General features: G+C 39.5%; 1 protein-coding gene across 5 annotated transcripts in view; it reads left to right on the forward strand.

The window, feature by feature from the left end:
• CHD7 (chromodomain helicase DNA binding protein 7) overlaps positions 1-27,388 on the forward strand; it is a 177,609-nt gene that overhangs the window by 117,698 nt on the left and 32,523 nt on the right. For all 5 annotated transcript variants that reach the window (XM_061172013.1, XM_061172015.1, XM_061172017.1 and 2 more), the window contains exons 6-15: positions 941-1,006; positions 6,825-6,880; positions 11,817-11,931; positions 15,164-15,247; positions 16,695-16,832; positions 16,915-17,036; positions 17,386-17,629; positions 18,842-19,018; positions 23,172-23,315; positions 24,523-24,778. In XM_061172013.1, coding sequence (XP_061027996.1) covers positions 941-1,006; positions 6,825-6,880; positions 11,817-11,931; positions 15,164-15,247; positions 16,695-16,832; positions 16,915-17,036; positions 17,386-17,629; positions 18,842-19,018; positions 23,172-23,315; positions 24,523-24,778 — 1,402 coding nt within the window. The remainder of the gene's footprint in view (positions 1-940; positions 1,007-6,824; positions 6,881-11,816; positions 11,932-15,163; positions 15,248-16,694; positions 16,833-16,914; positions 17,037-17,385; positions 17,630-18,841; positions 19,019-23,171; positions 23,316-24,522; positions 24,779-27,388) is intronic.

Consider the following 27,388-nt stretch of genomic DNA (forward strand, 5'->3'; position numbering starts at 1 on the left):
TCGGACTTCGAGCTGGGCACATTCATCTCGTGTTGGCGAACACGCTATGGGAAATTAGTCGTTTAGGGGTGTCTTCTAAAAAGCCCCGTTCACTGAGATTTATTTTTGTCCAAGCCTGTGATATGTAATTTGACACAATTTTGGAGAATTAATGGTCTTTGTTGAGGATGAGGCAGAGCTAGGATGCAAGGAGGCTGAATTTACCTCCGAGAGTTCAGTGCCGTAGCTTCTGGGACTTTAATAAACCACTCAAGCTTGTCTCCTGCTGCTTGGCACTGTAAGAGCCCCTTTATGAAATTACTGCCTTGTAGTACCCAGCAGGGCCTACTTTATTCTCTGTGCCATGTAAGTGATGGATAAAAGAGTTTGTATAAAATATGGGTAGTAATGGAGGATTGATTATTGTGAAGATCTTTTTTTTTTTTCCCCAAAGCCCTCTTCTTACCGTTACTGTGCTTTAGTTAACAAACTGGTAACCCATTGAAAAATATATTAAATACAGTTTTGTATTTTATTTGGTAAATTGCGCTCTGTTGCTACATAGCGTTTTATGGGACCTCCATAGATAAAAAGCTGCCTACGATAACAGAATGATGAGTATATTAACCCCATGGGTCCAGACGAGGAAAAGTTATGTTTTTGCCATCACGCAGAGATCATTTTCTCTTGGCAGCTGGAATTTCTGAACGCTCCTTGGCTTTAGGGACCCATGCTAGCCCACACAATTAAACCACATAATCATGAAGTAATAAACACAGCTCTTCCCTTCGCCTTTCTGCAAGGGAGATTTTTGTTCTTTTCAGTCATATTCCCCACTGGTGATTGTACCCAGTGATTTAAAGGGTATGGAGGGAGGTGCAAAAGGAAATGATGTCTTGCTTTTACAGCTTAGAATGAAATGCTTTCTGTTTGGATTCATTCATTCCACTTTATGTTTTAGGAATCTGTTGATGCAGACGGTCCAGTGGTAGAAAAAATTATGAGTAGTCGTTCAGTAAAAAAACAGGTAAGCATCATGTGGAGTTATCAAAACCTGTGGGGTGTGTGTGACTCTTAAATTATTTTTTGCTTTATAATTTCCTTTAAAAATTTCACTGTTGAAAAATGAAACTTCTGGTGATGTTTCTAATCCTGTCTGATTTATTAGTCCAATATCAATCTTTGGGATGTTCAACCCAAAATGAAATTAAAATGTAGCAAACAGTCAGTGCTTTATTACCCCATTTAGAGTAGGCAAGAACTCAAACGTCTCAGAAGAAATGTCTTAGGACTCCTAGAGTTGTAGGCTGCCTTTTTCATAAATATTATTGACGAAAAATCATGACCATGAATCTATCTCTCATCTCTCTTAGGAAGGTCCCTACCCCAGCCCCCCACCCCCCGGAAGATCTCTTTATCATGTTAGCAAGTAGGTGTTTTCTCATACTTTTCATATGCAATTGAAATATTAGTATTCTTTTGTTAGTGCAGAAGTGAAATACAGAACTATTTTCAGTGTAATTTTTGAAGATAATATGACTTATCCTTCCAGATTATTCGGAATTCATGTTGATCCGCAAAGGTGAGCCCTAAGTACCTGTCACTAGCCTGGTGCCCATGTCACTGAGGGACACATACACTCTGTGACAACGAATTCCAGGAAAACTGCATCTTCTTTTTACTGATGGAGACTCCCCATTTCATCCCACCCATTTCCCTTCTTGCCCAGTTTGAGAAGACACTTTAGTTTGAAGAAGTACATAGGCATCCAGATGCATTTACATATTCCAGCAAGCCATGTTTGGTGTCTCTAGAAAATGGTCTCCTTTAGACATAGGTTTCTGTCTTCTAGCTTGAATCATTGTCAAAGGCAGAGTTGTTTCTTTTTATTGCTTTCGAGGTGTGTGGAAGACAACCTCATTGTTTTGACATGTAAAATAAGCTTTTTTTTAAAAAGATGTGAAGTGTATACAAAGTGTAATCCCCAGGGAGAGAGATGAGGCATGGAGGAATTATGGGATTTAAAGTGAGCTTCTGGGTTTATCAAATAGGAAACATTTACTATTCAAATACTATCTAGAGATCCTTGAAAATGGTATTGCACCAGCCGTAAACTTCTCTTTACCTTTCCTCCAATACTCTCTGCTTTTGTATTGTGTTATTCAAAGTATAGATTTTTATCAGAAGATAAAACTCTGGTTCAAACAAAAATAATCAAGAACAACATGTCAAGATATTTTCATAATGAGTGTAGGGAGTGGGAGTGTATGGGGTGTCTATCTGGTAACTCTTTGAACATGAGGATTTCCTCTCTGATGAACATAAAATCTCAACCAAATTTCGCACCCGTTCAAGCAGAAATGAGCACTATTTAACTAATTGGAAAGGTTGCAGTTTTGTCCTCCTAATGACTCTAGAACTGTTAACTTGTGAATTGTAGATATATGGCAAAATTTGAATGCTTGACGTACTTTAAAGAATAATCCCCTTCAGCGAATTGAAGTGGCTTGTTTGAATAAATAGCACGTGGTTTGGATGGGATATAATAATTTTCATTCAACCGATAGTGCTTCAGCAGGCATACCCAGCAGGTTTGGGGGTTGCAAATTATAATTAGCTCTATTATTCAGAGCTGCTTAGACTATGGATGATGTAGGGGATCCCTTTTTCCTTCTGTTTTGCCCACCATAGGGTATTTTTTGTTTCTTCTTGCCAATCCTTTAAAGATAGGTACCCACAGTTTAGGAGTAGGTATTGCTGCCATTTACAGATGACCAGGCTTATCTTAACACAGGAGATTAAAAATCACTGTAATTGTACATGAGGGTAGAGTATTTGTTGAGTAGGTGAATTTTAGGATGGAGAAAATTAATGGGAAATTTCCTCTGGAAGGAGAGATATGCCTTGAGATATGATTTAAAATAAGAAAGAGGTATGGAGCCCATTGAATTGCTTGTAGATTAGTGGCATTTCATAAAGGGCCATAAAAAACCATTAGAAGATTGTAAACATTAGCAGGTACTAACTTTTTAAACTGATAATGTTCTCCAAATAGTTACTTTAGTTATCAGCTTTAGTAATATTGGAGGAAAGTGCAGCAGATAGAAGCAAAAGGAAATTTGAGATTTTCCCCTGGATTCTAGCTATGCCTGCTGGTCTGTTTCCTATTACCATGAATAATGGAAGACATGGCTGTGAGAAGGTGCCTTTGTCTCCCCCTGGCAGCACTATGGAAACTGGTTAAGGGCTCAGAGCCTCCCCAGCATGCTGCTGACACATAGTGGGGACAGTTAATGGTTTTTGCAATCAGCTGACCTCATCACTGTAGCCTGAGAAGCATCAGCCATTATGATGGAGTCGTGCAAACTCACAGAACTCATCCGTAACTCAGCACCTCGTGTTATATAGGGATGGCTCAGGCACTTACGTTGTTCTAAACCCAAATTAATGTGCGTGGGACCCAGTGCAAGGGACATAGGTGGTACTTGTATTTGAATTTCGAGGTAGATTTAAGAATGGACTTTTGGATTGTATAAAGGTTAATTTTCTTCTTTTCCACATTTAGTCATCATGTAGTCCCTTCTGCTTTGAGCCATCTGTCTTTGGGGGAAAACAGTTCAAATCCTTTTTGTACCAGAAGGTCAAAAATAGTTTTGAAAGTGGATTCTGTATTATTATGTCCTATTTTCTTCCTAAATGAACTATGATTTGGTATGTCTGGTAGAATATACAGCAGGTTGGCCAGAAGTAGGAATGGATTCATACCTTTGCTTTATTGTTACCTTTATCAAGGCGCTTTCTCATTCTTTTGTGCATTATTTAACAAAATGTCTGCCTTTTCACACTACAGTTTAGCTTTGTTTCCCCAGTGTGACTGCTTAATTTAGTAATAGGATGCTTAGGAAAGGTCATTCGTTCTTTCAGGCCAACAGGATTATCATTTGCTGAACGGCTGTTTTAGAACCCAGGTGACCAGAAGAGTTGATTTAGTGCCTGGTCAAGGTTTCTGTTCCGTGTGAACAGTGGAACAAGTATGGCTCCGTATGTTTGGAACTTTCAATTTCACGTGGATAGTAAGGATTTTGACAGACTGCTTTAGGAGTCTAATGAATGAAAAGATACACACGTTTCTCCAAACTAGTCTATCGAGCACATAAAATTACTTTAGAGGACTCTCAAATTTAACGGTAACTGTCCTAGAAATAAATTTGAGTGGGGTGTGTGTGTGTGCGCGTGTGCGCACCTGCAGAAATAGTGCCTTGACTCAGTTATGCACTGGATATGCCCATTATGGAAAGGCTTCCGAACACTGGGGCATGGGCGGTAGAGGCTGGGGCTGTTTTCAACTGTCAAGAGAGTCTGGTCAAACCGACTGCTGTTTAGTGCGTAATTAAAATGATGCTCCTGAGAGCTTATGAATTCACACACTTTTGTTAATTGTTTTGCTCTAAGTAAAGCAGAAGAGGCCAGCGTGATCATATTTATATGAAATGAAGGGCAAAACAGCTCTGTTACAGCTCTCTACTTACAGCTCTGGGAGCAAGAAGATGATCTAGTATGTGTGGTCAGTTAAAGCACAGGGTTCTAATTTGGGACATCCAAGAGAAATAGGTCCTGGGACGATTCTGCATGAGCTCCAGTTGCTACTAAATGAGGTCTCGGAACCTGATCACCTTCTCCCAGACAGCCTGAGACCCTCTTGTTGAGATCTCCACAGCACGCCCCCAGAGGCATAGCTGATTGTGATGAGAAAAATGGGTGTTCACGAGAGTCAGGGACAGACAGTTGATGGCGTTAAGAGTCGGAACTTTCTGGAGCAGAATCGAGACAGAATGAAAACTGCGCCTTTGTTCAAGAGTTGATCTGTGTGCTTTGAGGCCCACTTAGAAGTTACAGACAGTGAGGCCACTTAGAACGAGATGGAAAGGGGACAGTACAGGAGGAAAGATCCGGAAGAAGGAAATCAGGAGATAACAGAACATAGAAAGGATAAAGCGTGTCTTTTTACTACCTCAAAGATAAGTAATTTTGAAAAACTCTTTCAGAACTGAAAGAAATATAGTTAACATCAAAAAAGTAAAAACAGTAGACCAGACGTTTGAATTCCACTCGAGGTTTGAATTTCATGATATGCTATGAGAAACATCACAAGATCTAGGCTCACCCTGGTTCCCCATTCTCCTTGGCTGACCACAGTCTTATCTTTGCCTTTCTACTGTGATCTCCAGTTCTATACAAAGATAATGTGTCTTGAAACGGTTGCTGAAATGTGGGAGTGGAACGAGGTAATGTTAAGGGCTAGAAAAATGTAAGGTGGGTTCGGGATGGATTGTTACTTGAATCGACCAGAATTTACCTATACAGTAATTGCATGTTTATGTCCCTGGCTCTTGAGGGCACCCAGCAAACATTTCTTTTCATTTTGGACACCTGAAAGTCTGGGACATGCCACAACACTGTAAATCAACTATACTCCAATAAAAAATAATTTAAAAAATAATTTAAAAAAAGAGAATCTGGGGACACAGATGGTTTTCTGAACACGTTGATTTAAGAAGCTGCTTTAGGGTGATGACCATTTATAGATCCATTAGGGCAGGACCAGATATTAATGGGTTTCGACCCCACTCCTGAATATCCTGTCTTCTTATTGGTGATCTCTAGGCAGATGGAAAAACTGCTTAAAATTTAGGTTTAACTGATATGTGTGAGAGTTTTGAAGAAAAGTTTTAAGTTCACAGTCTTTGACAGTAGGTCGAAGATTGGGGATTGAGGGTGATCCTAGTCTCTTTGAACAGATCTGGTGCCAGTCTGTCACCCAGTAAGAAGTCTCTGCTCCTTTGTTTGCCCTCTGCTGTGTTCTGACTTGCCTTAATTTTCTTTGCGGCACCTCTGAGGCAGTTTAGTAGCCAAATGTGACCCTCAAGGCAGGTACTCTTGTAAGAGTGTAAAAGCAATCTCTAAACATCTGTAAGTGGTGTTTATTTTTTACATCCCTGATTTATCTGATCAAATGTTCCAGAAGAAAATTGCATATTACGACTTGTTTAACAGCCTACAACCAAGAGGAAAAAAAATATTGAAAGGGATGCTTAAAATATCATATGTGCGGTATCTTCTGCAGACATTACAATAGGCAGGATCAGGGGAGATGTTCGAGATAATCTCGCCACTGCACCCTTGATTTGGCTGATGGGTCACGATTTTAACCTCACCTCGGTGTAGTATTTGGAGTGTTAATTTTATTTGGCTGCTATGTGTATGTGACATCTTGTCTGAGAGATTTTAATTGTACCATTGAGTCAAACTGAAACTGAATAGTGATGCACTGAAATTACAGCCTCGGAACAAGTTTTAGTTTTATATGGTTTCTTGTTTAGCGTTATTAACTATATGGAGGAATAAATGTCTTTTAAATATTTTAAAACATTACAAAACCCACCATGTAAAGTTGCCATGAGGCGGCCAAAAATAATCCATATGGCATTCAGGAGAGCAGTGGCTAATTGGCTGCTGCCTGAGAAAATGGTACACTTGGCGTCTACTTAGCACTGTGGGTTTGGCAGAAAGCCACATTTGGGGTCAGGCTGTTGTGAATGAAGCTGCATGTGGTTAGGGACGAGTTAAAGCCGTGCACGTCTGAGAAGCCAGAGCCCATCGGGTAGCGCGCGTGGTCCGCCCTCACCCCTCTGGCCTCCCACCAGCTCACCACGTGCTCACCCTTCCAGGAGCGCCCTATGCCGCTTCCGCGATGCCTGTTTGTGGCCACATGGGAGTAAATCATTACTTTGGAACATTCTAGTAGATGGTTTCAAGTACATGCCTGAAATTTTCCTCTGTTGCAGATGGAATCTGGAGAAGAGGTAGAAGTTGAGGAGTTCTACGTGAAATACAAAAACTTGTAAGTAGATTGTGATTTTTTTTTTTTTCCATGGAGGAATATATTTTCAATGTACCAAATTTTAAAAGGTAATCAGGAAAATTTTTTTTAAAAAAATTGACAACGGGGAAATTTTGGTGTGGTTATTCAGTGCCATTTAGGCCATTGCCTACTAACTTTTCTATCTTTGATAGTTTATGAGCTTTATTTTTCTGCAAAATGTGTAATTGGTGTACAGGCTGACTAGCTTTTGTGTATAACCAAGAAGTTCTTTTTAGAGGGGATGAAAACTCATACAATAACAGAAAAGTGAGGAAAGTATTATAATACCTGCCTGACTCTGAGAATGAATTTTGCTCTGTGGGGCTCCCTGCCTTCATCCTTCACTGGGATGCTTGGCACTCGAGATGAGAACTCAGCTCTCAGGCAGAGGCTCTAGGAAATCGTGATATTGCTCATGTTTTGAAATGCAGTGAGCTATGATTTTGTTGCTCTGTTTTCATTTCTAAGTTTTGTCTAGTGAATTTGAATTGCATAACTTTAAAGAAAACTGCATGAAAAACCACCGTGAGTTGTTCTGATTGTAGATGGAAGCTGGATACTAGGACCAAGCACACTCTGACGAGGCAGCCTCGTTGGAAGCATCAATAGTCATCCTGCTGAGGAGGACAAATAACAATCACAGAACGAGGACAAACATATTTATTGATAACATAAAAGTTAAATGTACTTTAAACTTTTTAAATGTACTTTAAGCTTTTTGAGGCAAGGAACTCAAGTACCATATTAATAAATTCTAGGGTTAAAGCGAGGCTTTGGGGAGCTGTCAGAACAGCTTAAGAAATGTTCCACACACGTATGTTTATTATATATACACACACGCACGTCTGTCTACCTACCTACCTACCAACAAGGAAAACCAATGCCTTTATAGTGATACTTCCAATTTTATTTCAATACCACAGGGTTCATTCTATTCTTTCCCCTTCCAATATTAATAACTCCATTTTTTCGACTATGAGAAACCTGGCTCCTATTTTCCATAATACATTTTCTTATTTGTTAATCCTAGGATATATAGGAAGTGCTTTCAGAATTACTAGACCATATTTCTGTGAAAAAGAAGCCTGCTAACTAGCGTTCATTCAGTATTTGTTTAGAGTTCTTTTGTCTTTAGCCTGATGCTGTAGAGGCTAAATGCTTTTTCCAGTATTTCCTCAGGTCAGTTCTTCTCCTCCCCGCCACCCTTCAGTGCAATGTTATTTGCTACTCAGTTTGGTTCATTAGCTTCCGTTTGTATTTGTATTCCATTTTAGGCCTCACCCCATCCTTGTTGATTTTCTTTTCTTTTTCTTTTTTTTTTGCTTTTTTCCAAGTTCATGAAATATTAACACGGTTCAGTAGTCAGAACTGTACACAAAATGATACCCAAAGAAGAAGTGCCATCCTCCCTTCCTTTCCACCTCATTCCTACTTACCTTTTCATTAATCCCAGATTTATCCTTCCTATAAGTTTTGGCATGAATGTGCAGATAGATGGATACATAGGTCGATTTTATATATTATTTCCCCTTCTTCCTTAAACACAAAAGAATAGCATCAGTACACATTTGTACTTTGCTTTTTTCACAGTACTATGTATACTAAGTTATTCAACATCAGTTCATAGTCTTCCTCATTCTTTGTTACAACTGCCTAGTACTCCTTTGCATGTCTGTGTCATAACTTATCCAACCAATCTCCTGGGTATGCCGGCATGTAAATGGCTTCTGATATTTTATAGTTACAGATAATGCTGCAATATATATTCTCATGCCTATGTATTTTCGAATTGTTGGAGGCATAGCTTCAGGGTGAATTTTTAGAATTGGGATTGCTAGATCGAAAGGCATACATAAATGTAGTTCTGTTAGACATTGCAAAATTCCCTTCCAGAAGTGTTGTGTCAGTTTGCATTCCTACCAACAATGTAGGAGAGCACCTATTTCCCCACAACCTTTCCAGTGTAGTGTGGTGGGTTTTTTTTGTTGTTTTGTTTTTTGTTTTTTTTTTACTTTTTGTGGAAAATCGTATTTCAGTGTGGTTTTAATTAGTATTTTCTTTTATTGTGAGTGATTTAGAACATCTTTTCATAAATTTAACGACCAGTTTTGTATCTTGTTCTGTCAATTATGTGTTCCTATCTCTTGCCCATTTTTCTATTGTGCTTCCCTCAATTTTTAACAGTTCTTTATATATGTGGGATATTAGTCCTTAATCTGTGTTATATGTTGCAGCTATCTTTTCCCAGTTTCCGTTGTCATTTGGCTTTATTTATTGTTGGTTATAGCATTGTAAGTTTTAAAAAGTGTTTTGCATATTTAGATTTATTAATCTTTCCTTTTATAGGATCTGACTTTTGAATCATAATTAGAAAGCTTTTTCCTACACCCTGGTTAAAGAGGAATTTGCCATGTTTTCCTCTAGTACTTGAATGGTTTCATTTTCTCTGTTTAGGTGCTTGATCCACTTGGTGTTAACTCTTGTATATGGGGTAAAGCATGACTCTAATTTTTTATTCTTTTCCAAATATTGTTGTTCCAGCACCATTATTAAAAAGCCCATCTTTGCCCCGGTGATTTGAGATGCAATCTTTATCATGAACTAAAGATACATATTTATTGTATCCATATCTGTTCTTTATTCTAATCCTTTGCTCTATCTCTTCACGAGTCAGTAGCACACTATTTTACTTATAGAGGATTTATAGTGTATTTTAATATCTGATTTATCTAGTTTCTCCTAAGATGTTTGCTTTTTAGTGTTTTCCTGGATGTTTTGCATGTTTATTTGTATATATAAATCTAGCATTCACTTGTCTAACTCCATTAAAATGGTTGTTTATATTTTTATTTACATTGTGTTAAATTACAAATTTATGATTTATGATGTTGAATCATGCTATCTAAAAACAAGGATGTCTTTCCAGTTGGTTCAACTTGATTTTCGTATCTTTTAGGAGGGTTTTAAATACTTCCTTATGCAAGTTTCACACACTTCTTATTAAATATATTACTAAGTATTTTATCTTTGTTGATACTGTAAAAGAGGTTTTCCCTAATGCTATTTCCTCTAACTGGCTATTATTTGTGTGAATGGAGACATTTGACTTCTGTCTGTTAATTTTATATCCTGCTGCATAACGGAATTATTTTATTTTATTATTTGAATTAGTTTCCTAATTGATTCTCTAGGGTTTTCCAGTTATGCAGTCATGGCATCTGCAAATAAAGATAGTTTTACTTCTTATTTTCCAATTATCACTCCTCTTGCTGTTTTCTCTCATGTAACAGCATTGGCTAATGCCTGGAATATGATATTGAATAGTAGTGGAGATATGGGCACCCTTGCCTTGTTTCTGATCCTAGAGCAAAAGCCTGTGGTTTTTCTCCATTTAGTTAAAGCAGAGTCACTGCCTGAAAGTTTCAGCCCAGTTTACAAGAGGGAGAGCAGGGCTGGACCCAGCTGCTCAAGTGCCTGTATCTCCCTTGTGGTCACCCTGGCAGTGCTTTATGGCATGTTCACCTCAGCCAAGACAAGGGTGCTGACTGCACACATAGCTTTTTCTGTCCAATAATTAGGAGACTGGACTAGGTGATTTTTATAATATTTGGTTTCGGTTATAGCAGTATTGCAAATTATTTATTGAAAATTTGGAAATTACAAGTTGAAAGTAGAAAATAGAATACTTGCAATCTTACCACCCAGAATGATCATTACTAACATTTTGATGCATTTTCATCTAGTCTGTTTTCTCTCTCTCTCCCCCTGTGTGTGGAGGGTTTCTATCAATTCATATCTGTACAAGGTATATGTATTTAAAGTCCTTATCTCCCTTGGTTAATTGTAGAAAGGACTAAATCAATCCTACCTATGAAAATGCTTATTAGACGTTACATAAATACAAATGATGTGCTATTTAATGTCAGAAGCCATTTCCATATCATTAATTATTTTTTGAGAGATTTTATAGTGGCTGCATAATTTCTAAGAGTAGTGGTACCTTGATTGTGAAAGCACCTCCTTTCTTTTTAATGTCATGGCCAGAAATATAAACAAGAGACAGTCGAGGCCATGGAGGGGGGTGGGGGGTGGCAGAGAGAGGATGATAGTACAGAAGAATATTGAAATACCAAACGGAAGAATGTCAGAGGTACCATAAAACAGTAACTGTGTGCCAGTGAGTCTTGGGGATGGACAAGGAAGGGTGGGGAGTATTCAAGTTCAGGTTAGAGAAGACACAGCAGATGCTCAGCGCAGGCCTGTGGCACGTCTGAACGGGAGGAGACTAAACAGTGCAAGGAGAGGGTAGACAGTAGGGAGCGAAAAATTCACAAGGGACCTCAAGGGGCATCAGTCCTCTCAGAGCTGGGAGACGGGAACTGACCAGGAGCTGGTTGGGGACAAGGGTGTTCCAGAGCTGGTGGTGGCCCTTTGCTGCCCAGCAGTTGTAGAAGGAGGAAGTTAGGTTTACCTTCGCTCTTTTAAATTTGAATTCTTTTACCTTGGCAAAAACCTTTTATTTCTCAATTAATGATAAAAGGCTCAAAACGAATTCATAATTAAGGCCACCCTGTAGTGCTAATTGTTTTGTATTGAAGTGTAATCCATTCACTTACGAAAACAGCTTGTTACTAGGTCCTTTTCTTTTCTTTTCTTTTCTTTTAATGGGAGGTGGGTAAGAGAACTGCAGGCCCAGGACAGAAGGCAAATTTTAGGCATTATTATTGATTTTCTTTTCTTATTCTCAAACATTAGTAGTTACATTGAACGTGGCTTGGCAACCTCTGTGAGTAATTAAACAGGTTATTACGTTAATTATCTGTTTAGTTGATTTTGGGGGGAATGATGATGAACATGTATAATAAAAGATTAATTATTTTCTACCTGTTTCAAGTATATTATTTTGTTCTTTTAGCTCTTATCTTCATTGTCAATGGGCATCTGTAGAAGATCTGGAAAAAGATAAGAGAATTCAGCAAAAGATTAAACGATTTAAGGCAAAGCAGGGCCAGAACAAATTCCTTTCAGAGGTATGGAAAACCTGGTTAATTTTCTAAAGTATTTACATTTTTAAAATGTTCTGAATTTTGAATTTTAGGTCAGTATATTATTAAGAAAAACTAGTTTGCCTCATTTGGTGCTGTTACTTGCATATTGGTAACTGGTTATTGCTAAAATAATTTGTAAACAGGAAATTTCTCATTCTTCCTGTTGCTTAGTTCTAGAAGATACTGGTCCTTATGATATTATGTGGAAATATGATGGTATAATTAAATCTTGTAATGAAAATACAGTTAGTAGACAGTGAAAAAAATAAGTAGACAAAAGTCCTATTAAGATTTTAGCAGGGTAAAAACGCTACAGTGAGTATTAAGTATAAGTTCTAGGATATAAAAGTTTCTTTCTGTTGGGGGAGGTGTGTGACAAATTTCTTCTGTTCAAGTCAGTGCCTAATTACAGAGAGTTTTCACTGAACTCCTTTTCACAGATTACGTGCTATGGTACAGGAGTTGGTATAATATTCTAATACCTTTGCCTGCCCCCCTTTATCCTAGGTTATCAATTATGATGAGAAGGTACCCATACCTAGGGCAGGAAAGAAGTCCTGCATATTTTAAGAAGTGCCAGGTTCCCCTCCAGTGTAGTCAATTACATTGACAAAATGCTCTCACAGAGTGCTTCCTGGGGTCCCTGGGCTTGTGAGCACCAACTTGCTTTCACTTACAGCCTCAAGCAGATAAAAGAGAAACCTTCACAGTGAAAGACTAAATTGGCTGACTTATTAGTTTTCCTCTCCATAAGGGAGTTAAGAGAATGCAAACTGTAAAGAAGTGTGAAATTTGATGGAAAATAATACCTGCTTCACGACCAACTTCACACACACCGACCCCTTGTTGGAGATGGGGTAACGGGGGACAGAAGAAAGTTCCGTACTTTTATGTCATAGAGTCAATCCTTATACTCTCAGGTGACAAGTCTGGGTTCTCCTGGAATCTGATTTCCACGCCCCCAAAGGCATATTGTAAAATCTGCACTGGATGGGAGAGCAGGTGGAGGGGGTTCCACTAGACAGATGTGTCTATGTCACCGAGCACCAGCCTCCTTGCCTGCAGTGGTCAGCACCAAGGGGTGGAGGTGCTTGGATGGGACTCACTCCTCATGTCCTGGGGAATATGTAGGTGATTCTTTCTTTGAAAGGACAGGTTCTGAGAAAATACTAGGACGTTCTGTTTTTCATGCCCCTTAATGAAACTGGAGTTAAATGTTTGTGATATTGGGCAAGTTGAAATCCTTAGCTTCCTCCTAGAAAGAGACACTGTGTGTTCTGCTGATGTTTCCGTGCTTCTGTGTTAGGAAAAGGAAAGAGTACAGTGGTTACCCCCACCCTGGTCCTTCAGTCATGGCTCTGCTCATTAAATTTATCTGTGCTTCTTGGAGTCAGATGCACTTCAGGGACGTGGGCCCGGCCCGAGGTGTGTAGTCTACCTTTGTGAGTCTATCTCTGGGAATCACCTGTACCAAGGCTGAAATACATTATCTTGCTGGTAACTTGGCAGCTAGAGATCTCAGGTTTTGTCCTGAATGAAAGTAGCATAAACTTGAGTCTGAAAAGGTGATCTGAAGGTTAACAGCGGAGGATACCAATTCTCTTCCCCTCTTTCTTTCTTATATACACACACGCACCCACACCCCCCCCACCCCTGCTCACCACACACACTGTTTGTCATGTCCCGTAGATGGTCCTGGCTTCAGGTACCCCGTGGTCTGCTGCTTTGGGATTTTTAGTTATGACCACTTTTGCATTCTCTGTTTCACCTTAGGCTTCCTTTTAAGTCACTGCAACTAAAATCTCTACTCAAAAAGATGATCAAAACTGGAAATTATGTCACACGCACGGTGGCATAGATTACTCGCTTGAAGGATAAAGGTGTTTAGGAGTAAAGTTAAGGATTTTATTTCAGTAATGAAAGATTCTGTTTAAGAACAAGTTGTCTTAGAGCTTTTATCAGAAGAGCCTAGTTTATGGAAAGTTCTAGTGTTTATGCTTTATATGAATAATACATAGATATTGTGTACCTAAGTCTAGAAGCTTTGACAAAGCCAATGCATTTAATATATTAACATTTTAAATTAACGGAACATTTCAAAGGTTTTTTTGCCTTAGTCATGAACTCTGTGTAAAGGCCTGAGGCAGTTGAAACACACTCTGGTATTTCTGGCTTTTGTTTTATAATTCACAGTTCAAAGCATCCAGACTGGGTGCTATAAGTGGGCACAGGGGCCCAGGGAATGTTTGTTATCCTCAAGCCGACTGTGACCAAACGGCCCTTCAACCTGCAACTCAGGGGACACAAACAGTATCTAAGTGGCTTATAATATGTCTTTGCAAAGCATTTGAATGAAGTTATATTACTGATAAATTAATCTCTAGAAACACATAATAATGTGTCTTTTCTTTTCTAACTTATCTGACTCTGACTTCTTTAAAGTATGGCTTAGTCTGTAACTTCCTTTTGAGCCGCATTCTATTCTTTTACATGAGATAACTTTGCAGGCATGCAGCATTGCTTTAGTTTTGTAAAGATTGTTAATCTATTGGCTAAAGAACCCAATTTTTTAAGCCTCATTTCTTTATCCTTAAGAGTTTTAGCCAAATGCTCTATGTTCAGTACAAATAAATCATTAGAACACTTAGATGAACGCCAAGACTGTGTTCAAATGAGGTACTAATACTGATTGGCAAAGACAACCAAACATCATAAGCTCTGTTCACACTAAAATATGGAATTCACTGGTCTCAGCGTTTTTAGCTTTTGAATAACATTCTGCAAATGATGCTATGAGGCATCAGACAGCTCCAATAGTTATGAGACTCCAACAGCACTTACTGTGCATGGCTCTGAGTCTTCACTGCAAGCTGTGGTTTCAAGAATGTTAAATGCATTGCGTGCCATAAGCCTTTTGGATTGCTCATTAGTGAATTATAATTTCACACTTCATTTAAAATATTCTTAAACATTTTCTCACAGTAAAAAGGTTTCACACAGTAATTAAAAGACCCAGTTAACAAAGTCTGAGAAGTCTGATTTCCTCATGGGGAGTGATTTTGCTAAATTGTAGCATTTCAATTAATATAATAGAACTTGCCAAATATAAATTTTGTATTGCTGTGACCCAAAATGTTATTGCCTGATGAAAAGTGAAATAGTGTCTACTCTCAGGAGTTAAATAAACATTTAAACTTTTTTTCCTTTGGTGTAGATTGAAGATGAGCTTTTTAATCCAGATTACGTGGAGGTTGACCGGATCATGGACTTTGCACGTAGCACAGATGACCGGGGAGAGGTAACAGAAGATCATTTGTATTAGGAGCCAGTGACTCAGAGAGCTCATGTGTGTTTATGGAGAATGATTGTGGACTCCTAGATCTGGTTCTGGTCAGGGCCTTGGGTTATGACACACTTGCTCTAAACTTAACTGAAATTTATTGACTTACTATTAGTTTTAGGACTTAATAATCACTGTAAATGTGTTTTTTATTTAGTCTGAGAGCTTTTTAAAAGAAATCAGTTTTCAGTGTGAAGCAAATAGATTCTTTGCATAGTTCCAGATATGATCAATAAAGGATTCAATATATTTTGGTACAAATCTATTACGTAGCATGAATTTCCCTTATAAATTAAGAGTGCTCTTATAGCAGAATGCAGTTCAAAGATAATTAACATTGGACGTCCTTAGTGAAGCTGATGGACCTCATTTAATGTGGTGCACAGAAGATACTATAAAATCTTTCCCTTTATGAGATCCCAGTCTAGGCATGCCCAGGTTGCTTTGCAGAACCCTACGAGGTTGTTAAGGACAGTCGGTAGGGCATAAGAGTAAAGACAAGTCTAGTGACTTCTGAGCATTGTGTCTTAGTAAGTATATGCCCACCCACCATGAGGTATGTCATTCCTAGCTTCTTCTTGTAAATTAAACTTTATAAAGTGTTTGGATCTTGCTTGTCTAGTGAGTCTGCAGTGAACTCCCATTTTACTCCAAACTCTGTATCATGAGGTCCATGATGTTTCAAAGATCGTGTCTGTAACATGATGTTTACCTTTCTAGTTTTGCTAAGTTGTACTTTAAAAAAAAATTTTTTTTCCCATCGTATATTTACCTAGTACAGCAAATGTTTGTAACATCACAACCAGGTCAGTGTACCTTGGTCCTGAGATGAAGATCAACAAACCAAAATATTTTCAAGAAGAAAGACAAAGGAAGTCCTATTGATCTGCGTTATCCAAAATATTTTGCTCTGCAGTCTTTCTAGAGCTCAAACACATTATTTTAAAGTGATAGCATGCAAATAGTATCTCTTTAAGAAGAAGGCAGAAATCCTAATAAATTGAAGTCTGTTTCTCATTCTTTAAGAAAGTAGCCATAGCCAGTTAGGCAAATATGTAAACACAACAAGATGGGTTACCGTATAAGTCTGAATCAGATGCCCGATGATTTGCACAGATAAGAATAAGGCTCAAATTCAGCTTTGTTATTTGCTAGCTATGTCTGTATACTTTTTTGGCTTTTGAACATGACTTACCAGTGGCTTAGATAAAAATCAGTTGGTTCTGATAATATTCAATAATATTATTTTCAGTTTAGACTTGAGACTCTGTAACTAAGGACTCCTCGTTCAGTGGTCATAGTTGTAAAACTTCTCCCAGCTCCGTCTCACTGTGTCTGGGGTAGTGTCTGTCGGTAAGTGCGGTAGAGCATGAACCCAACTGTGCTGTGTTTAAACCCGGCCCAGCCTGTGACTCACTACCTGGTTAAGTGGTGCTCACTGCCTTATGAAGACAGCACGTGGGAGCTGAGGCAGGACATAGACCAAGCCAAGATCGAAGAGTTCGAGAAGCTGCTGTCCCGGGAGCCGGAAACAGAGCGCGTGGTAAGGAGGGCGAGTGGCGGTGGCTTTAATGTATGCGGTCTCTGAGAAACCACTAATGGGACTTTTACTATATTTGAAACAGGAGCGACCTCCTGCTGATGACTGGAAGAAATCGGAGAGTTCCAGGGAGTATAAAAACAATAACAAACTCAGGGAATACCAGTTGGAGGGAGTAAACTGGCTACTTTTCAATTGGTACAACATGTACGTAAAACGTGGGTTGTTTTTCATTTAAAAAAAAAAGCCTATAGTAGCTCCTTTGTCGTTATCTAAAGTATTGATCAAATATAGCTTAACATTTTAACTCGCTAATAGAAATTATTAAAAAAAAAAGCAAACACTGGAAGTATGCTTAATATTTGTTTACTTAACACATATTAATATAGAGATTGCTAGAAGTGTGTAGAAATAATTTTTATGTCTTAGAGCATTTTGTTTGAAACTGTATTTTATTGTATCTAAGGGAACATCTAAGGCATGCATTTATGAGTATGAAAGCACTGTCTTGTATGTACACTTACTAAAGTTTCCTTGTTTTATTTCCCTCCCAAAGGCGAAACTGCATTTTAGCAGATGAAATGGGTTTGGGAAAAACTATCCAGTCCATTACATTTCTCTATGAGATATATTTGAAAGGAATCCATGGCCCTTTTTTAGTAATTGCCCCATTGTCCACAATCCCCAACTGGGAAAGGGAATTCCGGACCTGGACAGAGTTGAACGTGGTTGTGTATCATGGGAGTCAAGCTAGTCGTCGGACCATTCAGTTGTATGAAATGTACTTCAAAGATCCCCAGGTAAAGCATCACAGGCGGGCGGTCCTTATGCTTATAGACATTTTAAGGCGTCAGATGTTAAAATGGTCTCAGACCTTTGGCAGGGGAGGTCTAGACTTTGCAGATAGAGAAATTTGCTTTAGATTTCTTACCCAATTTGTGTTTGTATTATAATTCCACATCTTTTGTTTGCAGCTCTTTATTTTTATAGCCTTGGTCATTCTAATTATTAGAATGAATGAAATTTTGTTTTACCTTGGATGACTGCTAAAAATCATTTAATGTGTTGATACGCTAATTTGGTTTATTTTGCAAGCCCTAGAAGAAAGCGAAACAAAAAATGGAGTTTTAAAATGTGAATGGAAAGAATATTGTGTTTTTTATTGTTACTAGAAGTGAAAAATATTAGGTATGTAGTATTAACTGGTACATTGAATGAAATATACCCAAAGGGGAGAATTTATACTTTGGCTCTTAGTAGCAACTGCTGTGATTTTTTAACTCATTTTAGTTACCTGTCTGCAATTATCCTATGATATTGACAGTGAAGCATTATAAATGTCAAAGAAAGAAGAATAAATAGTATATGCTAAAATAGTTTTAAGCAGTAGGTGGTAAATGGAAGTCCTATAGCTGGAAATAGGACAGAGTTTTGTTTTCTATGTTTGTTTACCTTGAGTGTAAAATCTGACCTACAATTAAATACTTAAAGGAGAAAAAAACTAAAATCTATTTTGGTGTTGATCTTTAGACTTGGGAAATTGTTATAAGTTCTGTCCTGAGTTGAATGTTCTTATAGTGTTAGCACGTTAAAAGTAAAAAGCAAGTTACAAAAGTTTAGATAAATAAATAAAAAGTTTTAAAAAGTAAAAACGGTTTTAAAAAGTTGTCTTAGTACATAATCTCTTTGGCCTTTCACCTTTTGGAGTCTCTAGGATGTAACTAGAATGGGCACACTTAGTGACTCTTTACTGCATGTGATCTGTAAGGAAATTGGGTTGGAAATTTTACTAACAATTTTCAGACTTCCTTGAAAAAGGTAAGGTTTTAAAACTCTTGTTGTACCATAAGAGCTTAAAACCTCCAAAACACCTTGAAAACAAAGTATAAGTGTTACCTAGAAAAAAGATGTCCCCAAGGGGATCAATACATATATTTTATGCTATTTATTCATCCTCAAAGTTATTAATGTAATCTTTAATGCTAAGTAATAAACCAAAGTTGTTCTTGTAGGGTCGAGTGATAAAGGGGTCCTATAAGTTTCATGCCATCATCACTACGTTTGAGATGATTCTGACCGATTGTCCTGAGCTGCGGAATATTCCCTGGCGCTGCGTGGTCATTGATGAAGCCCACAGGCTGAAGAATCGGAACTGCAAGCTGTTGGAGGGACTCAAGCTGATGGACTTGGTCAGTGGTCATGTTGGCGATTCCCTTGACCCCGAATAGAATTGTCACTGCCTCGGTACTCCTGCTGCTGTGAATCTGACTGATACCTTTGAAGGGTGTTTGCAAAGCCTGTCAAATACTGTGATGTGTGCTCCTGCGCTTTCAGTGACTTAGAAGTTGCTGCTATCCTCCTGATTCTCACGCTGTTGGCTGGTGTCTTTGCACGGTTGTATCACAGCAGAGGATAGTCATGGTATTTTCACTGAAATGAGTTTCCAGTATTTGCTTTTCCCTTTTGTTGGTAAATACTGCCATTTCATAAGCTGTTGGGCCAAATGTTAGCTCCGTGATGATAATCCAGTTATATTCCAGGGCTCGTAGGTTTTGGCATCCAGGGGCCAGGAGGACTTGTTAGGTGCAAGTTCTCAGTAAGTTGAACGGATATCTGGTATTGGTTCAGTTCATGCAATCACTTAGAAGTTTGGGGCATTGCAAGACCTTGAGTTTGATCTGGAATTTTAGACATGTCTACCCCATACTCTTCCAGCTTCCTAAGGGATAGTCAGGGCTTCCTGATTAGATTTTTCTAGATTTTTTTTTCAGTAGGAGTATTATAGGAAAACATATTGTAGAAGTGGTAGAATTTGATTGATTTTCCTTTCCACACTGCTGTATGATTTTCTAGCAGAAATTACTACATGACTCAGTCATCCTCAGGTTTCTTTTCACTCTATAGTTTACAAGGTGGGTTTTGATCACTTGTTTTTATTTTTAATGTACATTTAAGAAGCGAAGATATTGTTATTCAGCATGTCTTGGATGTTTTGCTGAGCTTTTTAGAAATACAAAAAGATTTTAAAAATCCCTTTAATGTTGACTTCTATAGATTAATTTGATCTCTTGTTAATCGAGAGTTTGAGATGGGAAGGAATATGCTATGTGTTCACGGCTGTAAATTTCTTACTGAAGACTGGTACCACCGAAAAGAACAGTTAAAAGCTTTCTGTTGCAGCTGGTTCTTTGAAGCAGCTTCTTTTATTCCTAAATTAAGGGGATTGGATTAGCCAGCTATTCTTTTAATTAAAAACAAATAAAAATCTAGTTTTGTTTAAAGGAAAAAGTCTGACTGAATTATCCTATTTAGGATGGGATTCCCCATCCTTAAGACCTTTCTCAGAGCAGTTTTGTATTATTTGGTGTTCAGTCCACAAAACAAATTAGAACACTTGTAAATGGCGAACAGTCTTGAAGACATGAATAAGCATATGGAAAAGAGAAACTCTGTGGCTGTATTTGGTCTCTCTAGGTGATATTTTAGTCTTACATTGAAGTAAACCTATTAATGTTTAGGTGAACATTAATTCTCATGAAATATCTAACTACGTCTTCTAAGTAGGGACCCATCTTCACAGTGCTCCATATAAGACACAGTTATGGCACCATTTCCTGAAGGCTTAGATAGTCATCTGAGTTTATTTCAGTTGTTTTCTGTTATTAGTGTCTGTGCTCCCAGGTAGTGGATTCTTACGACAAAACAGCCCTTCATTGGTGAGCACAGTTCGTTTAACTGTCAACATCAAACAACCTAATTGTCGCTGGGAGATTTCAAAGGATTTTCTGTTGTTTATAGTAACACTTCATTGATGGATTAGAATTTGCTACCCAGATAACTTTTCTGTTACATATTGCAGTGTTCCCTAACCATTTTCACACAATGGCACATATAGAAAATGATATTTGTATATCATACTGGGGTAAGCTGAGAAGGCTGGCCACTACTGCAGGTGACCGGCCCTGGGATCCTGACTGTCACCGCCGTGCTGGCTGCCCCAAGGACTTGGCATACCTGTAACTCATTCATGTCTCACCATGGGAAGCTCTGATTAACAAATGAACAAAATAATTCTTTTTCCGATGATCAAGAATCTTTACTTTCACAAGAGTTGTTTTCTAGATGGAACACATTGTTATTGTTCAGAGTTAGAATATAATTATATTTGTCCAGTTCTGAGCAGCTCATTGCCTGGTCTTTAAGTCCTTACTTAAAATATCCATCATGAGAACTTATACACTGGCCACTTTTTGTTCATCTTTTCTAGAGTAAGTCACGGTGAAAATAGCAAATAATAACTATATCCAGCTGTGCAGCAGGTCACAGGGAACTGCTGTTACCTGCACTAGACGCAGTTATGATGGAAGTGATTCGCGTTATCTTTAAGTGCATTCTGAGAAAGGGAGGACCAGTGAATGTCTTCAACTCTCCCATCACAAAGGAAATTCTTGTGAAGATGCTGGGATGAGGGACATTTACGGTCCCCACTGTCCTCCACAGGAGCCCTGGAAGCAGGGCCATCTCCTTGTCCCTTCTTGACAAGGAGGGGACTCTCTGGAGGTGGCAGTAGTTCTTCATGGATTCTGTTATCTCATCTTTCATTGTCAGGAGGCCTCACGCAAATTAAAGACTCTGCTGAAATGAAATTAAATGGACGCCACTCCATCAGAGCTAAAAATAATGGTAACGTTTTCAAGCCGAAAGCCTAGCTGCTGACATAGTTGAGCTTGGAGGTGATAAGCTTGATAGCCCGTCTCTTACCTGACATTTTGTGACACCTGTATATTAATTGTATGTTACATAATAGTTACTTTCAAAGGGAAACCTGGTTTTGTTTTGCTACCCATGCAGCCTTACCAAAGGGTCATATGTGTAATCACTTAGTGTAACTGGTTTTAAACAGACCTTGAGGGGAAGCAGCATAAAAAAGAAGTTCTTTTTTTTTCCCCCCAAATAAGTTAATTTTGAAATTAATAACTTAAAAGGCTTTTTCTGAAGTACTGATATTTTGTTAGCGGCTCAGCATTTCACTTGGTCACAAAGGATATAAAAAAACTAGGAGACCATCTTTAGTACCAACACAACTCTCCCACAGCAATAACTCTTTTCCTGAATCTATGGCAATATTTTAAACAATTCTTGGATAAAGTAATTTTGGACTTGAATATGTCAGGGACCGTGGCCCAGGTTACTCACCAGTATGGTTATACATTAGAAAATCCTGAATTGATTTGCAAGCTTCTTACTCTTTATGAGTTTAATGAGTTGGAAGAGGATGAAGGTCTGTGTATCTTCCTGAATCAGAGACCTCTTATTCAAAAGGGAGCAAAGGAAGAATAAAAGCAGATTGAACTGCTTCACCTCGCTTTCAAAGTACTCCATTGACAGATAAGACATGGTAGGTACTGAGAAAAAGAGCATGCCCTTAGGTGTATCACCATCCAGTGTTTACTGAGCACATACTCTCCGCTCGGCAGCCAACCCTTATCGGACTTCCAGTTGAGTCAGAATATTGCTTTTGAACCTCCTAGAAGGTGTAGCCACTTTTTGAAATAGCTTTAGTAACTGGACTGTGTACCAGATGGCCAAAGTAGAAAATAATAAGGCCCTTCAGATTAATAAATTCACCGTCATTAAGACTGGTCACCATGTCGGATACGTGGAAGTATGAGGACAAGGGTACAAATGCATAAGGAAAGCTGGAGAAAGAGCTCGTAAACAGGAAGAATTGCTTTAAAGAAATACGTACCTTGGTTCAAGGAGACAAAGTTAGAAATAGCATCTATTTAAAAAAAAAAAAAAGTGATTGTGGTATTTAAAACCAAGCTGACCTCTTTGCTAGTTTGAAATGTTTGAGAAAAAATTAGTTTTTCATGTGCTGTTGCCTGTGGAAGACCTTCTTTTGTCTCTGAAGTGAGTCATGCAGGAAGTAGATGGGGAGGGGAGGGAGCCCTGTCGGTGTGGAGAGCAGAGAGAAGCATGCGAGCTTTGTCTGAGCCTAGGGATTTGAGGATAAACCTTAAACTTTGGTGGGGAAAGAATCCTCAAGATGTAGGGGACCTGCGAAGCCACAGCACCAAAATGTTTCCTGGGACCTAAAAAATCCCAGGAAAAAACAAAATGGCAAGACACGTTTATGGGGTCCGGGAGTCTATCTGAAGCAGAGACCACATCTCTCGCATCTCCGCCTTCGGATCTAATGCCTATATTTTATGCAGGGTGGGTGCTGAATTTCAGCGTTCGTGAGTGGAAGTCGGAAAATGCCTGTATCGAGAGAGGCTTTGGTGTTAAGAGATGCGCTTTGTTATGATTTGCTCAGTTGCTCTCCTCGCACCCCTGTAGGAACACAAAGTGCTGCTGACAGGGACCCCGCTCCAGAACACCGTGGAAGAGCTCTTCAGCTTGCTTCACTTCTTGGAACCAGGTCGATTCCCTTCGGAAACCACCTTTATGCAAGAATTTGGTGATCTGAAAACCGAAGAACAGGTACTTACCAAGTCTCCTTTGTATTTCAGTCACGTAATTGAAGATTAACCCCCGAAAGGGCAGAGCGTTAAGATTTAACCATTTAAAAATGTAAATTATATCCATTCCCCCCTGCCCCCAACCTCAGTAGACAGGTGAGCTTTACACCCCCTTTCCTTGGACATTCTGAGTCTTCGTTAAGGTGGTGTTCTGATTGGTTTGTTTGTCCCTTTGCCCTCCGGAAGGGCTGTCGAGATTCATAGAGAGGTTCCATACCTGTTCATGTACTTTTCAGCCGCTGTGCTATTGAGTTTGGTGGTTTTGCCATGTATGCTTTTGGGTGTCGTGTCAGAAGCTGCTGAAATTTGTCGAGCCGTTTCCCTCCTGGGATTCTGAGGTTCTAGTCTTATTTCTTGCTTGGTCACATTGCTTACTTTTCTTGAGTCTACATATTTTCATTTAGAAACATGGGTCCTAACTACCCTGCAGGATTTCTGTGAGAAATAAATATGGTATTGCCTATGAAAAGTGGTCGGTTATTTCATACATCGTAAGAGTTATATTGGTGTTGGTTATCAGGCTGTATTTGAGATAAACACGGAGATACGCTTGAAATCTTGGTCTCCATGTGCCCCCTCCCCTGACTTACTCTCTGAAACCTCTTAGCTTAGTTCAAAGTGGAGTCTGTTTTGTCTTGTTTTGCTTTTCTTAAAATAAGAGCTGTCAGGTGTGAGGTACCCTATTGCCGGTCAACAGAAGAGAGAACAGAGAGGGACGTCCCTGCACACTCACTGGTGCAGCGACCGGATAGCTCCTTGGCTTCCTCACACTTTCTATCAGCTCTTTCTAGAAAGGAAGAGAATTGAAGTGTGGCACTCCCATGACACTGTCTCTTCCTTCCTCATCATCGCAAAGGCTTAAGACAAACAGAAGGGAAAACTAACAGAATAAGCAGGGTTCTTTTCTGCTGTGTGGTACCGTTCAAGCCTCCTGGCTGTTCAGGACTCCTGGGCAAGCGAAGTAACCCATCAGAAATTGGCCACACAACCTTCATGTACATCTGTTATGAGATCTGTAATGTAAGATCAGTGCCTTCATACCCTTCCTGGGCTTTGACAAATGAAAATGAAGGGTAAATAAATAAGAGAATTGTGGTTTTTCATGTTAGTATATGTTTTACCATGCAAGCAAGTCATGATACCGGTATTTACTTGAGGTCCTTTTTTAGGTGCAAAAACTCCAGGCTATTCTAAAGCCAATGATGTTGAGACGTCTCAAAGAGGACGTGGAAAAGAACTTGGCCCCCAAAGAAGAAACGATCATCGAAGTCGAGCTAACAAACATTCAGAAGAAATATTACCGAGCCATCCTTGAGAAGAATTTTACGTTTCTTTCCAAAGGTGGTGGTCAAGCTAACGTACCCAACCTTTTAAACACTATGATGGAATTACGGAAGTGCTGCAATCATCCCTACCTTATTAACGGTAAGCTGCCCTCCTGACACCTTGTTTCAGTAATCGTCAAAACCCCAGAAATCCTTTTCTCCCTCCAGACTGATGATTTTATGGTTCATAATCATCCCAGTGTGGGTTTCATCATCTTCCTATTCTTCACAAAGCCTCCTTCTCTGTAGCTGAGGGTGCAGGACCGTTGTCCCCACCGATCCCTGAAGCAGGACCTCCGCTCACCTTTCCTGTGTCTGCATGTCACCCCTTGAAGGGAGGTGTTGGTGCTCGGTGGCTAGAAGTCATCAAACATGGTAACAGTTAAAGAGAAATTAGCCCCTGATTGAGGTTTCCTTGCTCTGTATGTGTGTGTGTTTAGGTCAGAGAAGTTAAAGAGCACCTTTGGGGTGAGAGGCAGCTGTCAGCTGTCTCAAGACTTTGATGGGAGAAAAATTCTTGCAGTCTGGAGGCCTCTAGCATCCATTCTCTAAGAGTGAGAGGTTATCGAGTGTTGATAATAGTTGGTTCCTGGTGCTGACGGATGCTTCATGGTCTTCCTGTTTTCTTAACTAAATTGATAGTGTTATGAACTGATATGAGTAAAAACCTGTATCATACCCTTCCAAAAATCATTAGAGGAATAAAGCTTTCATGCCTATGATGTGTAAGATACTCTGGGGAATACAAGAACCTTCAGTTTGTGAGGGATTGAGATTAGGAAAGCTGTTAGAAAGCGATGGCATTGAGACAAGGATTTTGTCAGTCAGGGTTAGAAAAAGAAAGGGCATTTAGGCTGATGTAATCACATGAACAAAGGGAAGGAGGCAAGAGAACAAAGGGGGAACCTGCCCAAGGTATGAAGGACGCGTAAGAAACAGTGGGACAGTGAACCTTAGACACAGTGGGACCTTGTGGGAAGCCCAGATGCTAGCTCGTGGAGTTTTGGTGAAGCTTGGAAATGATTAGAAATGTGATTCAGGATGATTGATCTGGCAACATCGTATAAAACGGACGGGAGTAGGGAAAGACATACAAGCAGAAAGCCCCGCTAGGAGGCGACTGCTGTAGTCCAGGCCGGAGTTAATGTGGGTTAAACAAAAGTGACGGCCAGCTAAATCAGGGTGCTTGTGTGCAATTATAACTGGCCAGCAGTTCAGCTGGGCTCCTTTCCAGGGGAGAAGGAGCAAAGCAAGGTTTGTCATCATCACACTCCGTGAGGTTCAAGTGCAGCTAAATTAAAGAGTTCCTAATCTCTCCCTGTTGCGTAACCACACACCTACCGACCACCTCACATCCACAAGTTGCAGTTACTAAACGATAGAGTAGTCCCCACCTGGAACTGTCTCAACATAGCACACGAGGTCGTGGCTGTGGTGTGACATCAGTGGATGTCTTGTTCAAACTTTGCGCTTGTAGCTTGGTCTTTAAAGAGAGTATCATGTGTGATCATTGCCTGTTTAATGCTGCCAGCCTGCTGATTGCCATGTGTTTAAGAGCCTGTGAGGCCACTGTGGTGAGTGTCACCAGCCTGGTCCTGAGCTGGGGAGATGGAGTTGGGGCTGAAGGTGGTTGATGGTATGAGTAAAACTCTGTGTGTGTGTGTGTGTGTGTGTGTGTGCGTGTGCATGCATGGACACACACACGTGAGAGACACACACACACACTTTTTCATTTAATGTCTGTAAAAAAAAATGAGGCACGGTAGCTTCCAAGGGGAAAGAAAAGGCACTAACAAAAGCTGAAATGCTGCAGCAGGAAGTGTGGGAAAGGAATGTCTCCGCAATGGTTGGTAGAAATCCGCCCTAGTCCCATCAGTTTACCTTGTCAGTTTACGTGCTAATCACGTGCCTTGAGCATTGTGAAGGGGGGAGCCCACCCCAAACCACTGCCCGGGGGTCTCCTCCCTGGCTGACGGCTCTCCAGGGTCATCCTGTGTAATTCGCTGTTGGTAGAGGTTCTGAGGACTTCCCAGGTGTGGATCCATGGCCGTTCTGATTGGTCACACCTCGAGGTCAGCTTTTCTGTCCTGACAGCAAGTTACAAGGTGTCTGTTAAGCAGGCATCCTTACATGCCTTCACGTTGGGAAATTACAGTAAAAAAAAAAATACACACATGGACGCATCGGGTGTTACAGCTGCCCAGATGACCTATGTAAAGGTTGTGTTTCAGAAGTTGCCCCAGGGCCAGGACTGTCCTCATCCACAACCTGGAGAAGGAAGGACAGAAGTACTGACCCATTGCCAGCTCCACACTCATTTATCAAGCAGTTACAGGAGGCTTTCAATTTTGAAAATTAAACTGACGTTTGGGTTGGTTGTGACAGAGCAAAGCAGCCCCAGTCAAATGAAAGTTCAGTTCAACAAAGCACAACATTTCTGTGATCGTGGACAAGAGAAGCAGCTATTTGTGTAGGTTGAGAGCGATAACATCAGCAAAGCGGAAAAAAAATTAGAAGTGATTGTAGAACACAAACTGTACATAAGTGAGAAATGTTTCTAATATGTACTGAGACTTTTACTTAAGAGCATCGAACAGTGTTAGGCGACCATAAACGCTTGGTAAGTGTTGCTAGTTGTTGTTTTTCTTGCTAAAAGTTGAGCAGGTAACTGTATGTTACTGTATGTGAGAGTGAAAATGATGTTGAAGAC

The sequence above is a fragment of the Eubalaena glacialis genome, chromosome 17 (genome assembly GCF_028564815.1).
Source record: "Eubalaena glacialis isolate mEubGla1 chromosome 17, mEubGla1.1.hap2.+ XY, whole genome shotgun sequence".
NCBI lineage: Eukaryota > Metazoa > Chordata > Mammalia > Artiodactyla > Balaenidae > Eubalaena > Eubalaena glacialis.